The 15,728-nt window shown below is 59.5% G+C and overlaps 2 protein-coding genes and 1 long non-coding RNA gene across 8 annotated transcripts in view; 1 reads left to right on the forward strand and 2 right to left on the reverse strand.

The window, feature by feature from the left end:
- Positions 1-5,876: 5,876 nt before the first annotated feature.
- TEDC2 (tubulin epsilon and delta complex 2) lies at positions 5,877-10,742 on the reverse strand. Of its 6 annotated transcripts, none has more exons than XM_033236097.1 (10): positions 10,642-10,742; positions 10,431-10,529; positions 10,132-10,202; positions 9,601-10,009; positions 9,039-9,092; positions 8,601-8,760; positions 8,312-8,423; positions 8,106-8,207; positions 6,635-6,825; positions 5,877-6,368 (listed from the first exon to the last, which is right to left on the reverse strand). In XM_033236097.1, the coding sequence occupies exons 1-10, from the start codon at positions 10,665-10,667 to the stop codon at positions 6,222-6,224; spliced, it is 1,371 nt and encodes a 456-aa protein (XP_033091988.1). In that variant the 5' UTR covers positions 10,668-10,742; the 3' UTR covers positions 5,877-6,221. The 6 variants fall into 6 exon arrangements, with proteins under 6 accessions (XP_033091988.1, XP_033091989.1, XP_033091993.1 ...); XM_033236098.1 differs by having other exon boundaries at positions 6,206-6,368; positions 8,601-8,691; XM_033236102.1 differs by having other exon boundaries at positions 6,228-6,368; positions 6,635-6,710.
- A 215-nt stretch (positions 10,743-10,957) lies between these two features.
- On the forward strand, positions 10,958-11,945 carry LOC117097794. The gene is made up of 3 exons (XR_004443063.1): positions 10,958-11,077; positions 11,489-11,556; positions 11,819-11,945. It is a non-coding gene; the product is annotated as an uncharacterized LOC117097794 (long non-coding RNA).
- CCNF (cyclin F) overlaps positions 11,931-15,728 on the reverse strand; it is a 34,770-nt gene continuing 30,972 nt past the window's right edge. Inside the window, exons 16-17 of the mRNA XM_033236096.1 lie at positions 15,103-15,272; positions 11,931-14,248 (exon numbers count right to left, since the gene is read on the reverse strand). Of these exons, the coding sequence (XP_033091987.1) occupies positions 13,773-14,248; positions 15,103-15,272 (646 nt within the window). The 3' untranslated portion in view covers positions 11,931-13,772. The remainder of the gene's footprint in view (positions 14,249-15,102; positions 15,273-15,728) is intronic.

Consider the following 15,728-nt stretch of genomic DNA (forward strand, 5'->3'; position numbering starts at 1 on the left):
GACATGAGACCAGCATCCCCTGCACCAGGCCAGACTCTGATCCCAAAGCTCCCTGGGTCTGCAAGTTTCTAGTTGCATCTCTGCCATGGGCCCAGCTGGCAGGGAGGACATGGAAGCTGGAGGGTGGGATGGGGTGGCTCCTTGGGGTTCAGGGACTTAGCTGTTGAGGACCTCTCTGCAGGGGCAGAGAGTAGGGTTTAATCATGGGAAGGGGCTGGTGGCAACCTGGAGCCCACTGCCCCACATCGCAGCATGTTTGGGCAGGGAAACTAAGGCAGAAGCCCAGCTGGGTGGCCTGGGGACTAGCTGGGGATGGGGCAGCTGTGCCTGGGAGCGACACCACCAAAGAGGGTCCAGGGAGAGCTCTGGTCAGAGAAACCTCCTCCCCTCCTACTTTTAGGTCCTTGACAGGGGAGGCTGAGCCTCCCAGGGCGGGGCAGGGAACAAGTTCCATGCAGGGGCATCATCGAGGCCTGAATGTCCCGTTTCGGATGGGAGGCCAGGCCTGCAGCTGGTGGAGGGGGCCACGTGGGTGCTACCCTGGACACAGCCAGAGATGAGCAAGAACCAAGAGGAAGAGGATGGAGAGGCAGAAGCATCACACTGTTTGGGAGAGGAGGGACTGGAGGACGCAGAAGCCTCCTAGGAGAAACTGAAGGACCAGAGGAGGGAGCAGGAGGGCCTGACCATGGAGGGGAGGAACGGGAAGACAGAGTGACAGGGCACCTGGCTTGGCTTCTGGAGCAACTGACACTGGCTGGTAGGCACCTTCTCCTGGCCACACATCTGCGTGTGACAGCCACAGATGCACAGGGATGGGGGCATGGGAGGACTGAGCAGAGAGGGCTAGGGGGCTCTCTCTCTATCACAGGGCCCCTGCCCCTCAGCTTCCTGGTAAAGAGAATGGGAACTGTGTCCTTGACAAGGTAAGGGACCTGAATCTGACAGGGCTCACGCTCTGCTCTGTGGGTCAAACTTAGAACCTGAAACTCCCAACCACCCTCTTCAAGGTCCTTCTGGCTCCCAACCCCCACCTCCCGCCACCCCACCCTAAGGGTGGGAGGAACCCTGGGGGAGTATGGGGGCTGAGATCATCATTCTGGGACAGTAGAGAGAAAAGCCCAGGCCTGACAGAGGGGTCCACTGTCCAGAGACAAGCCTCTGGGGAAACCCAGGCTGTCTCTGGACGTCAGGGCCACTGCCAGAGCAGGGCCACTGCCAGACTGGCCGCCAGCCAGGCTGCAGGAGGGACAGTGGCCAGCATCCTCTTCCACCTTCATCAGAGGGACCAGCTTTGTCTCCAGCTCAGCTTCCCTGTGAGCCAGGACTGGGGTCTGCAGAACATCTGGTGGCTTCTGGGGTGAGGGAAAGTAGGTGCCTGGGGCTGAGCCCTGGTGCAATTGTTCATCTGAGTCAGCAGAGGTCGCGGGAGGCCCCGTAGGCCCAGAGGACTATTGTATCTCCAGCTCCCCAGGCAGGAGGCCGCTGGCCACAGAGCCTCTCCCCAGGAACAGACCTCTGCACACGCTACTCTGCCCCCACCCCCAGCCCTCACAGATGGTGTTTGGAAGTTAGGGAGGGCCTCCCCACAGTCCCCAAGTGGGACTTATTGCTCTCCAGGGACCCAGCCACCTGTCCCAGCCTCTGGCTGGGGCCTCTCCCACCTCCCACCTCTCCACTGGCCCTACCCCCTCCTGGCACCTTCTGTAACAAAGAAGCTCCGCCTCCCCTCCCCCTACCTGCAACTCAGGCCGCAGTGCTTCGCCTCCCCCACCCCACCCCACCTCTGCCCCTAGAGTGGCAGCTCCAGCTTTGGGACACAGGCTGGGGTGAGGGCATAGAGGGGCTGGACAGTCCCAGGCAGCAGGGAGCTGAGAGTCTTTCCTGTAAGATGCCCATTGATCCAATAATTCCCCGCCCAGCCCAGAACCTGCTGTTTCCCCGCAGACACCTGCAAGCCACCACTTATTCACCTATTGCACATTTATTGAGCGCCTATTATGCCTCGGGGGGTTTCCAACCGAGCCCCGAAGGCAGACAGCCCACGAGCGGACACAGCTCTGGCTCCCAGCGGCGAGTGGTGTGGCCGAATCCGCGTCAGGCTGCCCTGCACCCAACACTCTCGCGCCAGGTCGATCACCGAGCGGTGCAGACCGCTGCCCAGCCAGGCCGCTCTGCGGTCGCGCCAGCTCTGCGCGCCAAGTCAAAAGCTGAAATGCGACGTTGGACGGAGGAGGGAGGAGAGGGAAAGCAGAGAGGGAGGGAGGGAAACGGCCGGTGGCCTCCTCTGCCCAAGGGTTCCAGAAGAAACGATTTGGGGATGGGGTATGGGAGGCGGCCTCTGCGACCGCGCTTGGCACTGCGCCCGCCCGGCCGGGGCGAGGTCGGAGGGAGGGGCGACTGGCTCGCGGTGACCTTGATGGGAGGGGGCCTGGCCCGCGGCTCAGGGCGCCCCCGGCTCCCTGCGCCCGGCCCTTCGCCTCCGCCGAGCGCGCCAGCACAGGAAGGCGGCGGTCAGGAGCCCCAGGCCCGCACTGAGCGCGGCCAGCGACGAGCCCTGGGCCAGGTCCAGGCGGGGTCCCCGCAGCGAGAAGGTGATGGCCGTGGCGGCTGTACCAGCCAGCACGGCTACGGCACCGAACGGCAGAATGCAGCGCGGCCAGGAGCCCCCCGCGCCGCCGGTGACCAAGAGCAGGGCGCGCAGGGCACCGGGGGGCTCAGGGTGCACCAGACCCGGCCCGGGTGGCGAGGCGGGCGCCGCGGGCGGAGGCTCGGGCGCGCTCATGCCGCCAACCCGGTGGCCGCGCTCGGTGGGTGGTGTGGACGCCCGCGCAGTCCCAATGGCGTTCCGGGCTCGCCACGTCAGAGCCCATTGGCTCCAGAGGTGGTGACGCCAGCTGGGAGCCCGGGGAGTCAGCAGCTGCCTCTGGGTTTTGGCGGGGAATCGGGGTGGGCGGGCATCAGTCGGCAGAGGAGACCTGTCTTTCCTGCCCTGGACCCCTGTGTCGGGGCCTCCCCAGGACCCCCACAAAGCTATCTAGGCCGCCTCCCTGCTCCAGGAAACCACTGTCCTCTGGGTTGGCCCCGGGATTGGTGAATCATTGAGTCAGTGCACGTCTGGCTCCCATCAGGGCCTGACCAGGGTAGAGGGGGACAGCACCCCCGTCCTCCTGAGGCAAATATCCAGTAGGCATGGGGGATGAGCCAAGTCATCCAGTGAAATAAGGCTGGGTAGAGACCACCTGCTCTGGAAAGCCACACGGGTGTACAGTCTGGGCGCGGTTGGGGCTTCAAGTAAGTCAGCAGCTCCTACAGATAGAGGCACCTGGGCATAAGCCTGGAGGCAGCAATGGGGTGGCTGGGAGGGGTGAGGCTGGCTGATCTGCACAAGGGGTGTGACCCTGGGGCTGCTGCCAGGCTGCAGGAGCAGGGGGTGGAGCTGCTCTGTCCCTGGAGGCACCCCCTCAATGCAATGAGGATCATGGTTCTTGGTTTCCTGTCTTGGTCTCTTTCATCTGGTCCCCAGCAGCCCTCAACTCGGGACTCTGGGTCTGAGCGTTTCTGGCCTGCGGGACTGTCAGGCCCTTTACAAGCAGGACCTACCTGCGATGCTCCATCTGGTTCTTAGTAGACCCAGCTTTCTCCGAGTGCCACCCACCTTCTGTCCTGCTGCCCTGTCCAGGGGGGCACCTTGGGGAAGAGGGTGGTAATCTTCCCTGTAGCAGGTACCTGCCTACAGCTGGGCTTGGTGGAGCTCCCGCGCTGTCCACACAGAGCACTTGGCTCCAGCTCCCAAAATGTTTGGGATGCCTCAGGCCCTCAGTGCAGGTTCGTTTAAAGATTGGCTCAGTGCAACCTCTGCCTCTCAGGTTCAAGCGATTCTCCTGCCTCAGCCTCCTGAGTAGCTGGGACTGCAGGCACCGGCCACCATGCCCAGCTAATTTTTTTGTTTGTTTGTTTTGAGATGGAGTCCCACTCTGTCACCCAGGCTGGAGTATAGTGGCACCATCTTGGCTCACTGCAACCTCTGTCTCCTGGGTTCCAGCGATTCTCCTGCCTCAGCCTCCCAGGTAGCTGGGACCACAGGTACATGCCACCACACCCGGCCAATTTTTTGTATTTTTAGTAGAGACGGGGTTTCACCGTGTTAGCCAGGATGGTCTCGATCTCCTGACCTCGTGATCCGTCCACCTTGGCCTCCCAAAGTGCTGGGATTATAGGCATGAGCCACCGCGCCTGTCCTCTAGTTTTTATATTTTGAATGGAGACAGTGTTTCAACATGTTAGCCAGGCTAGTCATGAACTCCTGACCTCAGGTGATCCGCCTGCCTCATCCTACCAAAGTGCTGGGATTACAGGTGTGAGCCACCACGCCCCGCCTGTGGCCAGCACTTGAGATGCAACAAGTAATCTCTATGCCGGCCCCTGAGGTCATCACCACCATCACCCAGCATGACAGTGGGGACAAACCTGGACAACTGGGGCTGAGTCCTTGAGAATCTTGCCCAGTCCCAGGGCCAAAAACAAGTCATTTTGCAAATCCACCTCTGTGGCTGCAGAGGGCCCAACCCTGACCTCTGCTCTTTCCTGCCTTCATGGGGAAGGAAAGGAGGCTCAGAGGAGATGAGAGTGGAGTGGCTAAAGGGTGAAGAGGTAAAAGGCCCTTCCTGGTGGAGGCCGTGTGAACCGGTGACCCCACACCCGCCCCAGCGCCAGCACCAGGAGGGGGAGCTGGGTGTGGGCACCAGGAGACAGTGGGAAGCAGAGCTGGGTGGCTGTGGCAGAGACAGTGACCGGCCTGTTCTCCAATATGGCCTTGTGGTTTTCGTGTCCTCCAATGAATGAGTATAGCCTACAGCCTATAGAGGGTGGGGCTTTCAGCAGTGCTGGGCCCACCTTGAGTGGCCTTGTCCTGTCTCAAAGTCCTAGGCTCGGCCGGGTGCGGCGGCTCACGCCTGTAATCCCAGCACTTTCGGAGGCCGAGGCGGGCAGATCACGAGGTCAGGAGTTCAAGACCAGCCTGGCCAAGATGGCGAAACCCCATCTCTATTAAAAAACTACAAACATTAGCCAGGCGTGGTGGCACATGCCTGTAATCCCAGCTACTTGGGAGGCTGAGGCAGAATAATCGCTTAAACCCAGACGGCAGAGGTTGTAGTAAGCTGAGATTGCGCCACTGCACTCCAGGCTGGGTGACAGAGAGAAAAAAAAAAAACTCCTAGGCTCAAGCGATCCTCCCGCCTTAGCCTCCCAAGCAGTTGGGATTACAGGCAGACATGCCATGCCCGGCTCATTTTAAAATTTTGTGTAGAGATGGGGTCTCACTGTTGTTCAAACTGGTCTCAAACTCCTGGCCTCAAGCAATCCTCCCACTTCAGCCTCCCCAAGTGCTGGGATTACAGGTGTGACCTACCATACCCAGTCCATTTATAATCTTGATAAATACACTTGATATATTCCTTTTCAGCATGACATGTATCAACCAGTGATGTAACTTGATAAACAAAATCATAAAGAAACAAGGGCCCAAGTCCCACCTTGGCATGATTTAAATACATATGCTTTCAGCCAGGCGCAGTGGCTCACACCTGTAACCCCAGCACGCTGGGAGGGCGAGGTGGGAGGATCACCTGAGGTCAAAAGTTGGAGACTAGCCTGTCCAACAAGGTGAAATCCCATCTTTACTGAACATAAAAAAAAAAAAAAAAAAAAAGCCAGGCGTGGTGGCTGGAGCCTGTAATTCCAGCTACTTGGGAGGCTGAGGCAGGAAAACCACCTGAACCTGGGAAGCAGAAGTTGCAGTGAGCCGGAATCATGCCACTGCACTCTAGCCTGGGCGACAGAGTGAGACTGTCTCAACAAAAGTAAGTACAAATGCTTTCTAAAGTGGCTTTAATATCACACAAGCAGCTCTTTGGTTTACACTGAGAGAAAACAGAGGGAGTCAGGAAAGGCTCCCCGCTGGCCTCTGGAGTCCAGGAGCCTTGGGAAGGCTGAAAGTCAGCCCTGACCAGCAGGCTTAGTTGTCCTGAGAAGAGCCTCTGAGGCCACCTGGTCCAGTTCGCCAGATCTCCCAGGGAAGCACAGGCATCTTTGGGTCCCCGAGCACAGTGCCAGAGAAGACACCCCCAATCCCCATGTGAACAGGGCTGAGGGGATGCTCCCTGGCAGGCCAGCGCCCAGGTGGTCCTGAGGCCTGGTGGGTGCAGCATGGGAAAGGCTCAGTCCGCAGGTTCATCTCGCAGGATGGTGAGGACACGTGCGCCTCCCTCGCAGAGCAGGCTGTGCACAGCCCTGCAGAGGGTCAGCCAGGACGGCCCCTCCGGCTGTGCAGCACTTACCAGGGGGAGGAGTTCAGCCATCAGGACCTGGGAGCAGGGCAGGGCCAAGGTCTCAGGGGCACCTAGGCTGGGGGCAATCCTGGGACAGGCTTCGAGGCCCCGATGCTTCAGCCTCTCCCTCCTGCCACCCCTAGCTCAGTCTGGCCTGTGCACTTTCCAACCCACACACACAGACCCCAGGCTTGCCCCCATCCTCCTGGGTTCTGGGGGATGGAGCAGTCAAGCCCCTACCCTCAGGTCCTCCTCAACGCTGCAGACCTCTGTTGCACCCCCATCTCCTCTTCCAGAAGCACCTTTTCCAAGTGGATCTGCTGGTCCAGCACGGCCACTCGCAGCTTGAGGGCCGCCAGGGTCTGCAGCTCCTGGGTGCTGGAGTACACAAGCAGCTGGGGGCTCCACGTAGGCTCCGCTCCGCCCCCACAGGACAGCGAGGCTTTGGGGGGCCTCCCCACAGGACATGGTAATGGTGGCTGTTCCGCCACCGCTGTGTGCACAGGACAATGTGGCCACTGGGGTGGCAGCCAAAGCCGCGGCCCCGCTTTTCCTGTTTGCCTGGCTCTCCCAGGCATCTGCACCACTTGCCCTGCCTTTAGGGGAAAGGTGGGCTTTCAGGACAGTCCCATGCAAGACTGTGTGTCTTGAGCTTGGACCTGCTGGCAGGGAGTCCTCTGTGGGGTGGCCCTCTGCCTGCCTAATTTCTTTACTGTGTTTATGCACGACTTTTGTGAGATTGGCTTTCCTTTTGACAAATGGTGTATTTTCACTCTTAAAATGTCAAGCAATTAGAAAATACAAAGGAGGAAACAAGTTCTATAAATAACCACCTCACGGGAGCTGATTCTCATGAGCTTTCTCTTTTTTTTTTTTTGAGATGGAGTCTCGCTCTGTCACCCAGGCTGGAGTGCAGTGGCGCAATCTCAGCTCACTGCAACCTCTGCCTCCTGGGTTCAAGCAATTCTCGTGCTTCAGTCTCCCAAGCAGCTGAGATTACAGGTGTGCACCATCATACCCAGCTAATTTTTGTATTTTTAGTAGAGATGGGATTTCACCATTTTGGCCAGGCTGGTCTTGAAATCCTGACCTCAAATGATCCGCCTGCCTCGGCCTCCCAAAGTGCTGGGTTACAGGCGTGAGCCACCGTGCCCGGCCTCACACGCTACTTTTTGTTTTTGAGATGGGGTCTCGCTCAGTCGCCCAGGCTGGAGTGCAGTGACGCGATCTCGGCTCACTGCAAGCTCCTCCTCCTGGGTTCACACCATTCTCCTGCCTCAGCCTCCCAAGTAGCTGGGACTACAGGCGCCCGCCACCACGCCTGGATAATTTTTTGTATTTTTAGTACAGACAAGGTTTCACGGTGTTAGCCAGGATGGTCTTGATCTCCTGACCTTGTGTTCCACCTGCCTTGGCCTCCCAAAGTGCTGGGATTACAGGTGTGAGCCACAGTGCCTGGCCCTCACACGCCACTTTTTCAACAACTGGGTGAATAAGCAACAGCTCAGAGCAGTGAGGTTCTGTGTGTGGGGAGCAGCGAGGTAGGGGAGCTGCCCTGAGGAGGAGAGGAAGGCTGACTGCTCCCATAGGACAACTGGTGAGGACCCAGCACACTGGGGAGTGGCATTGGGCGGGGGGGGGGGGGGGGGTCACCAACTTGCATCTGGTCCCTGGGCTGCTCACCTTTCCCTGAGGTGCAGACAAAGCTGGCTAAAGCACCCTGTCCCTGGCCCAGACCTCAGTGCAGGTGGCAGGGTGGGGGCGGGGTCTCACCTGCACGCAGTTCCTGCAGCCTCTGCAGACACTGGCCCACCATGGCCTGCAGCCCCTCCAGCGTGAGCAGGCAGCGGTACTCCTGCATCCAGTCCACAGGGGCTGCAGAAGAGTCAGGGAGGGCAGGTGGGGTCTGTGGCAGTCTGGAAACCCTCCCTGCACTAGCCGTCCACACTCCTCCCGAGACAGACCCAGGACCCACTGACCTGCGGAGAGTTCCTTCCTCACACGCAGTCTCAGCAGCGAACAGGCCTTCCGCAGGCGCCTCGCCTCCGCCTCCACTTCCGCAGCACTGAACCTGGGCTGGGACCCGCCTGACTGGATATGGATCAGGAAAACTTCCCTGCAGCCAAGCCCCTCTGCTCCCACCAAGGACAGGGCCTGGAGAGTGGCCCTGGCTATCCCACACCAGCCCCTCCTGGGGCTGCTCCACAAACCTGCCAGGTTCAGAGCCAGAGTACCCCCCCCAGGCTCCCACAAGCCCAGCAAGGATACAGCTGTCTGCATGTTCTGGAGGAACTGGGTTTTGGCGGCAGCGGCATCCATGGAATCACTGGTCTGCATGGAACTGAGCTGGACCCACAGTCTGGGGTGCACACGTGGGGCGCCCCAGGAACCACAGAGGGACACGGTTATTCCAGCTGATGAGCTGGGGCTTGGGAGGTAGGCAAGGGCCAGGGTGGGGACCCCAGGCTGGGCATCTGGCTCTGCTGAATGCCCGGAGGGATCTCCAGAGGATGCAGGGAACCAAGAGGACACTGACCAGAACTAGGGGACAGAACTAACAGGCTGGCAGACTTTTAATGTCAACAATGACCCCACTCACCAAAGAGGGCAAAGAGACCCACTGGAAAGTATCTCGAACCTGCACCCGAGCTGGTGATGCCTCCAGGTTCTCCCCTACCCCTGTCTAGCCAAAGACCTCAGCCTCACCTCAAGTTCTGGGAAGCCGCTTTCCTGAATGCCGCAGGCAGCCGCAGCAGGTGCCTGTCAGAGAAGCCGGTGTTCAGAGGAGCATCACTTTGCTCAGGGGTCTGCAACTCCCATTTCCTGCTCAGAGCCCAATCAGGGATGAGGCTTCTTGCCCCTTTCCCACATCCGACCCCACCAAGGATAAGCCCCCTTGGATAGGGCTTCCAGAGTGGCCATGGGAGAAGCACGGTCCAGTGCTGCCCCAGTAGAGAGAAGAGGGGGCCCCGTGAGCAGAGCCCACACCCTCCAGAGCCCATCTGGAGCCTCTGGCCTGGGCAAATAAGGGGACAGCCACAGAGGAGAGGGCAGGACAGGCTCTAGTACTTCCCTGTCCTGATGGTCCCAACCTGGACACCACCACACAACTGTTTCATTCTGCCAGCTTCTGAGCACGAGCCTCAGGGGTGCGCCCCAGGGCTCAATGCCCTGCCCTCCCTGTCACCCCAAATCCCAGGCTCCTTGCTAGCCAGGGTCTGAGGAGGCAGAGACAGAAGTCCCTCCAGTGAGCGTCTGGGAAACCTACCCCTTCTCCTTGAGTGTGAAGGCTTCTGGGGCCTGAGGAGCAGCCGATGGGGCCATATGCTGGTTCCTGAGGCCCGCTCCAGGCCTGGGGGCTCGGGCTCCTATCCCAACACGGGTCCTATCCTGCCCTGACGGCAGCCAGCGCTCAGAGCGGCCCTTGGCAGGCACCGTGGTCTGGCGGAGGCCCTTCGTGGGTCTGGTGCCTGAAGCATGGCCACCAGCTTGGCCTGGGGGCTGGGGTGGGGTGGAGGCTGTCGTGCCAGGAGAGGTGACAAAGGACCCAGATTTCAGGCTGGGGGCCTTGTTTCTTTCTCCAGCCTTAGTGATGCGTCTTCGAACCCGAACAGCCTTCTCCAGTGCCTGGGTCAGAAACTCCAACTCTTTGAGGTCTTGTGGACTGGGTATGCATGCTGTGAAAGCCAAGAATTATGCAGGGACATCTCCCCACTGTCCCCCAGGAGGGTCCCTCACAACTGCACTCCAGAAGACAGACCAGAGCAGCACCTGGATTAGGTGGGTGGTGGAGGTTTACCTGGAAGGGGGTCCTCTTCATTAGTTTCTGGCTCTGGAGGTGGCTCCCAAGCCCAGGTCCCAGTTGGTTCCCTACAAAGACATGGGCAGCCGTCGCACGGCCAGGAGGCAGGGCCCAGCCAAACAGACGAAAGGGGGCCGCCGGGTCCCGCGGCAGGCCCCCAGCTCAGAACTTGCAGAGTAAGGGGGGTGGCACTGACAACCTATAGCTCCGAAGTGGGCGGCTGCGCCCGGTCTCCCAGCCACGGGACTCTGAGGGGCCGAGGGAGGTCTGGCCAGGGGGTCCCGGGTTCCGCGTACCAGGCCTGCAGCAGCCGACGGCAGACGCGCAGGCTCTGCTCCAGTTGCAGCTGTCGCTGTGCGCAGGCGTCCAGGGCGCCCTGCAGCTCGGCCACCAGCCTGGGGGACGCACCGGCGCCTCATCACCTCGGCCAGCGTCGGGCCTCGGGCCCCGCGCCTGACTGCCAGCCCGCCCGCGTCCTCCCGCCCCCTCCCGCCGCGCAGGCCTCACCGGCGCGAGCAGTCCGCGGGCAGCATGAAGGCGGCGGCGTCTCCTTGCAATTTGCCGCCTCTGAGGAGCCACGCCCCTTCCGGGCGGGAAGGCCGCCCCTTCCCGGCCGGGCTGCCCAGTCCTGATCCGGGGCTCCGGGGCCCCGGGGCCGCCCCCGAAGCTTTCTCTCCCTCATTGCGGGCGAGCCTCAAGCCCCGCCCACTCCTGCCCCCTAGGTCTCCGAGGCCGCCAGGGAGGGGACTGCGGGCGACGCCGGGATTTTGGTTTGGGTAACTGGGTAGATGGGGGCGCCATTATCGCGCTTCTCTTGTAGGGCGCCTGTGAAGGTTATACGAGAGGCTCCATCTGTCCTTATTGAAAGTGCTCCAACGCAGGGACCGGCCGTCCTGCTGACAACCGGGCCACCGAACACAGGGAAAGGAAGGGGTTGCTGGAGGTGAGGATGCCGCCTGTCAGGAGCGGGGATGAGGGAGGAGAAAGCGTTCACTTTTGGACCTGTGACGTGATAGCCCTGGGCAGAGGGGAGGAAGCTCAGACCTTGGAGCAGTGGGCCCGGCGAGGTGGCCCTTGGTGGGGCAGGGGACGGGTAGGGACAGGTGACAGGGCCCAGACAATGGCCAGGGAGGTGGAGGAGCAGTAGGACAGTGTCACAGAGGCAACAAGAGGCTGTCGCGGGAGGGAGTGGGTCACAGGCCAAGCGCTGCTGAGGTCTCGGCGGTGTACACAGCACCGGGGGGTGGGGGGGTTGGCGGACAGGGCCTTCAGTGATGCAGGGGACATCTGGGGGAGGAAGTGAGGAGGGCAGCAGGGCCCCATGTAGTTGGTGTTAACAAGAATAAACAATTAGGGGCAAGAAATCCCAGGCGGTAGCTGGAGGAAAGACAGACCTGGGGGTGCTGTTTAAAGATGGGACAGGTGAGTCCATTCCATAGTCGTTAATGGGAAGGTGTCATCGCAGAAGGGGAGGAGGGCACAAAGGGGTTGTCAGGGAGGTTGGGACCCAGGCCGCTCTGGCCCAGCGCTCCAGGTGGGCCCCTCCATCAGCGGTGGGGGAGGGTGACGGTGGCCCTGCCTCCCTGGAGGTTCTCTGTGGAGGAGGAGGCAGCACTCGAGATGCAGGAGCCCACCCACCCCAGCAGGTGATGCCAGGCTCCCCCGGAGTGGTTTCCTCCTTCAGGTGCAAGCTGGGAGAAAGCAGAGAACTGACTCCATTAAGAGTTGGGATTTTGACAAAAGAGCCCCTGGACAAGGGGTTGAGGCAGCGAAGGACGTCCATCACTCAGATCTGTCACTATCCACCTCACATTTAATCCTCACAACACCCCTGTGAGGTAGGTATCATCGCCCCCTCTTATAGATGAGGAAACTGAGGCTCACACATGCCCAGGGGCACACAGTCGACAGGACGGGTCTACAGTTCCAACGCTTCAGTTCTCACTCCGACCACGCTCCACCCAGGGTGGCCAGAATTCCCTTATAGTCGCAAGAAGACAGCTGCCGCAGACACGAACACACACAGCACCAGCACACAGAAAAGCAGCAGCTCAGTGAGCATCTCCCAGCCCTGGGTTTCTCGTTCAAGAGCATTTGGGGGGCCAGGCGCAGTGGCTCATGCCTGTAATCCCAGCACTTTGGGAGGCCGAAGTGAGCAGATCACCTGAGGTCAGGAGTTCGAGACCAGCCTGGCCAAAATGGTGAAATCCCGTCTCTACTGAAAATACAAAAATTAGCCCGGCATGGTTGGGTGCTTGTAATCCCAACTACCTGGGAGGCTGAGGCAGAATCTGGGAGGCAGAATCTGGGAGGCGGAGGTTGCAGTGAGTTGAGATCATGCCACTGCACTCCAGCCAGGGCGAAAAGAGCAAAACTCCGTCTCAAAAAAAAAAAAAAAAAAAAAGCATCTGGGGGACACTTCTAGCCAAGTGGTTCTTTCTTACATTTGCAGAGGAAACAAGTGGATGACAGCAGGGTGAGTGTTGTGGTACAGCCCATCCCCAGGGAGAGGCCACCGTCACATGGCCCCAGACAGGCTCCCCAGGCGTGGACAGCTGTCTCCCAGGCTCCCTTTCCATGCAGGAGCGGAGTCTCCGTGGCCAGCAGGAAAGCCCAGGGGTCTGCCTCCCTCCCACGGGCCCCCAGAGCACAGCTGCAGTTGGGATCAGCCAGGACACGGCCGCCGACTGCTCTACTCCTCTGCCTCTTGGCCACCTCAGTTGTTATAGGGGACTTCAAGTTTTTTCTGGCTAGCCTCTCTGGGAAAATTCTTTTTACATAAAGTGTGTCAGGATGGCATTGAGGGGCTGGAGTAAGATTTTTGTTTTGCAGTTGAACCTAAATAATGGTAGGAATCTCTTGTTTTTTTAATACCTTCTGTTTTAAGTTTTTCTTGTTTTCATCTTGGAAGAAGGAAATTTAGAAATAAAGACAGGAAAAGAATGGCCCAGAAATTCAGCACAAAGAGAGGTGTTCACATTGACAACATCTGTGGGTCACAGACAAACGCCTCTGGGACAGAGCTCTAAAATGAATAACGTGTCGTAGGGAGGGGGCCTGTGGCCAAGGCAGTCCACGCAGTGTGCAGGGACACAGGCCCCCTTACCATGGAATCCCCACCCAGAAGCAAGTGGGTGCCCCATGCAGACCAAAGTGGATGAGGGGACAGTGGTGTGCTCAGAGCTGTCAGCTCCCCACTGGAACCCCAAACCAGACAGATGTGGGCAGGAGCTCAAGTGGTGTCCGACTACCCAGGTCACACGTGCCTTGAGCGTGAACGCTGTCAGCTCCTGGCACTGGGCTCTGTTGGGGCTGGGAAGACCAGGACACACATGGGCTGAAGCTTCCAGAGACAGTGAGACACGGAAGGGACAGAGAGGTGCCCTCCATGCAGTGCGGCCAACTGCTTTGAGGCTAAACTTTCCAAAGAGAGGGATCTGACCTCTTCACTCTCATTTCAACATTCTCATGGCTAGCACGGGACTCCTGCGGAGAAAGAAACTTGGTGGCCACAAGTTACCCTCTCTGCTCTCTGTGCGAAGGCCTCTGGGATCTACACAGCATTCCTATGCTGTGCTCCCACCCCTCGCCTCCAGCCCCCTCAGTACACATCCACTGCGGCAAATGCGCTGACACACTTACAGCCTCACAAGGCCCAGGTTCGTGTCCTCCTCCTCACTGTGTACGCATAGGTTTATCCGTTTCACCTGTTGCCGGGGAACACTGCTCTCGGGGGGACTTGGGGGACGACATTGTAAACATGACTTCCTGGCCTGATGGTGGCAGGGCTGTGTGTGTGAGTCACTGTCCAGGGACAGCACTGAGGTAGGTCGGGGCAGGACCCCCAAGCCACCATCCACAGAGCTTGTGGGACTCGTGGTGCTGACGGAGGAGTACCCTGAGGTCGTGACGTCCTTCCCTGGCTCCAGGCTGGTGCGGAGCAGGGACTTGGGTCCTGGGGTTGCAGGGATCTGGGTATCCAGCATTAGTGCCTGTGGGTCCTGGGGTCTCTCGTCCTCTGGGCAAGCCTCCTCATCACTGGATTCCTGGCAGCAATGCTGTTCTGGGTTCAGGTAGACCACGGTGACATCGAGGATGCCACTGGGAGCTGTCACTGCAGGAAGGTTGGTGGGGAGGGAGATCATGTCACACCCAAGCATCAGGGGAGACCCCCTGCCAGGTCAGGACCCTGAAGTGCAGGTCAAGAATCTTCTACCTTGCTATGGTCCCCTGTGTTACCCTCCTGTGGTGAGAAGTGTGGGTGACATGCCTCTTCCAAGGCTGGACAGCTGCCTGCTATGACTCCAACAACAGTGGAGATGACAAGTTGGGCATCTAGCTCAAGCCAAGTGGATGCAGAAGCAAGCAACTGGGAAATCGACAGGACTCACACTAACTGGGCTTCTGGTAAGGACCCGTGCAGTCTGCCTGGGGTTTGCACAGGGCAGTGATCCCAGCAGGGCAGTGAGGAGTGTCATGTAAACCACGTGGGCACATCTCAAACAATATTCTAGAAAGAAAAATTAGCCTGTACAGCTAATTTTTAAATTTTTTGTCTTGCTATGTCACTCAGGATTGTCTTGAACTTCTAGCCTGAAGTGATCCTCCTGCCTCAGCCTCTCAAATTGCTAGGATTACAGGCATGAGCCACCACACCTAGCCTAGAAGGATCTCCATGAACTCCAGACAGGTCTCTACCTCCCTCATCCTAGTGAGGTCTTCCCAGCACAGAATGAGCAGGAGCCAGATAGGTGTGGCCTAAGTCCTCTCATCCCTGTGTGGTGGGAGAAGCTGTGGTGTTTTGGGGGTTCTCCCCTCCTCTCACTCTCCCCATGCCTGGACACACTCCCCGGCAGGGCAGGAGCTCTGTGCACATCCTCCTCCCTGCCACGGCACTCGCACAGGGCCAGGTGCCCAGAGACCCTCAGTGAGAGCCATCCTGTGTGATGTCCCTGGCCCTACACTCACCGTCGCCCTCCTTCTCGCCCTCGCTCTCCTGGTCGCCTTCGTAGCCAGAGCAGCAGTCTAGGCTCCAGTCGAGGAAGCTGCCCAGCAGTGTCTCCTCCTGGCTGGACAGCTCCGCAGTGGGGGTGGTAACAAAGCTGCCCCTGTCCTCCTGGAGGCTGTTCTCCCGCTTCCTGCAAGGTAGAGCGAGCCCAGGAGACCCGGTCATGGGTGGCAGTGCTGGGAGGCCAGACCCTCTGCACCTACCTCTAACACCCGCGTGCCCCGGACTGTCACTGCATGCTCCCAAAGGGTCTGCTGCGTAGAAAATGCTGGTGAAGCTAGAACAGGTATAAACCCTTGAGGCAGGGCCATCCTGGAGGACAGCTCAGGCAAACTCAGGCCCCAGGTCTGGGTGTGAAGCCCAGCCCACCCGGCTCAGCTGTGGGGCCTGGGCCAACCATCTGGTCCCCTGGACACCCCCAGGATGATGCCACCTTCCAGTGTTTTTTTTTTTTCTTGAGGTGGAGTCTTGCTCTGTCACCCAGGCTAGAGTGCAGCGGTGTGATCTTGGCTCACTGCAACCTCCGCCTCCCAGGTTCAAGTGATTCTCCTGCCTCAGGCTCCTGAGTAGCTGGGACTACAGGTGC

This window comes from Trachypithecus francoisi, unplaced genomic scaffold (assembly GCF_009764315.1).
Source record: "Trachypithecus francoisi isolate TF-2019V2 unplaced genomic scaffold, Tfra_2.0 Lachesis_group15, whole genome shotgun sequence".
Classification (NCBI taxonomy): Eukaryota; Metazoa; Chordata; class Mammalia; order Primates; family Cercopithecidae; genus Trachypithecus; species Trachypithecus francoisi.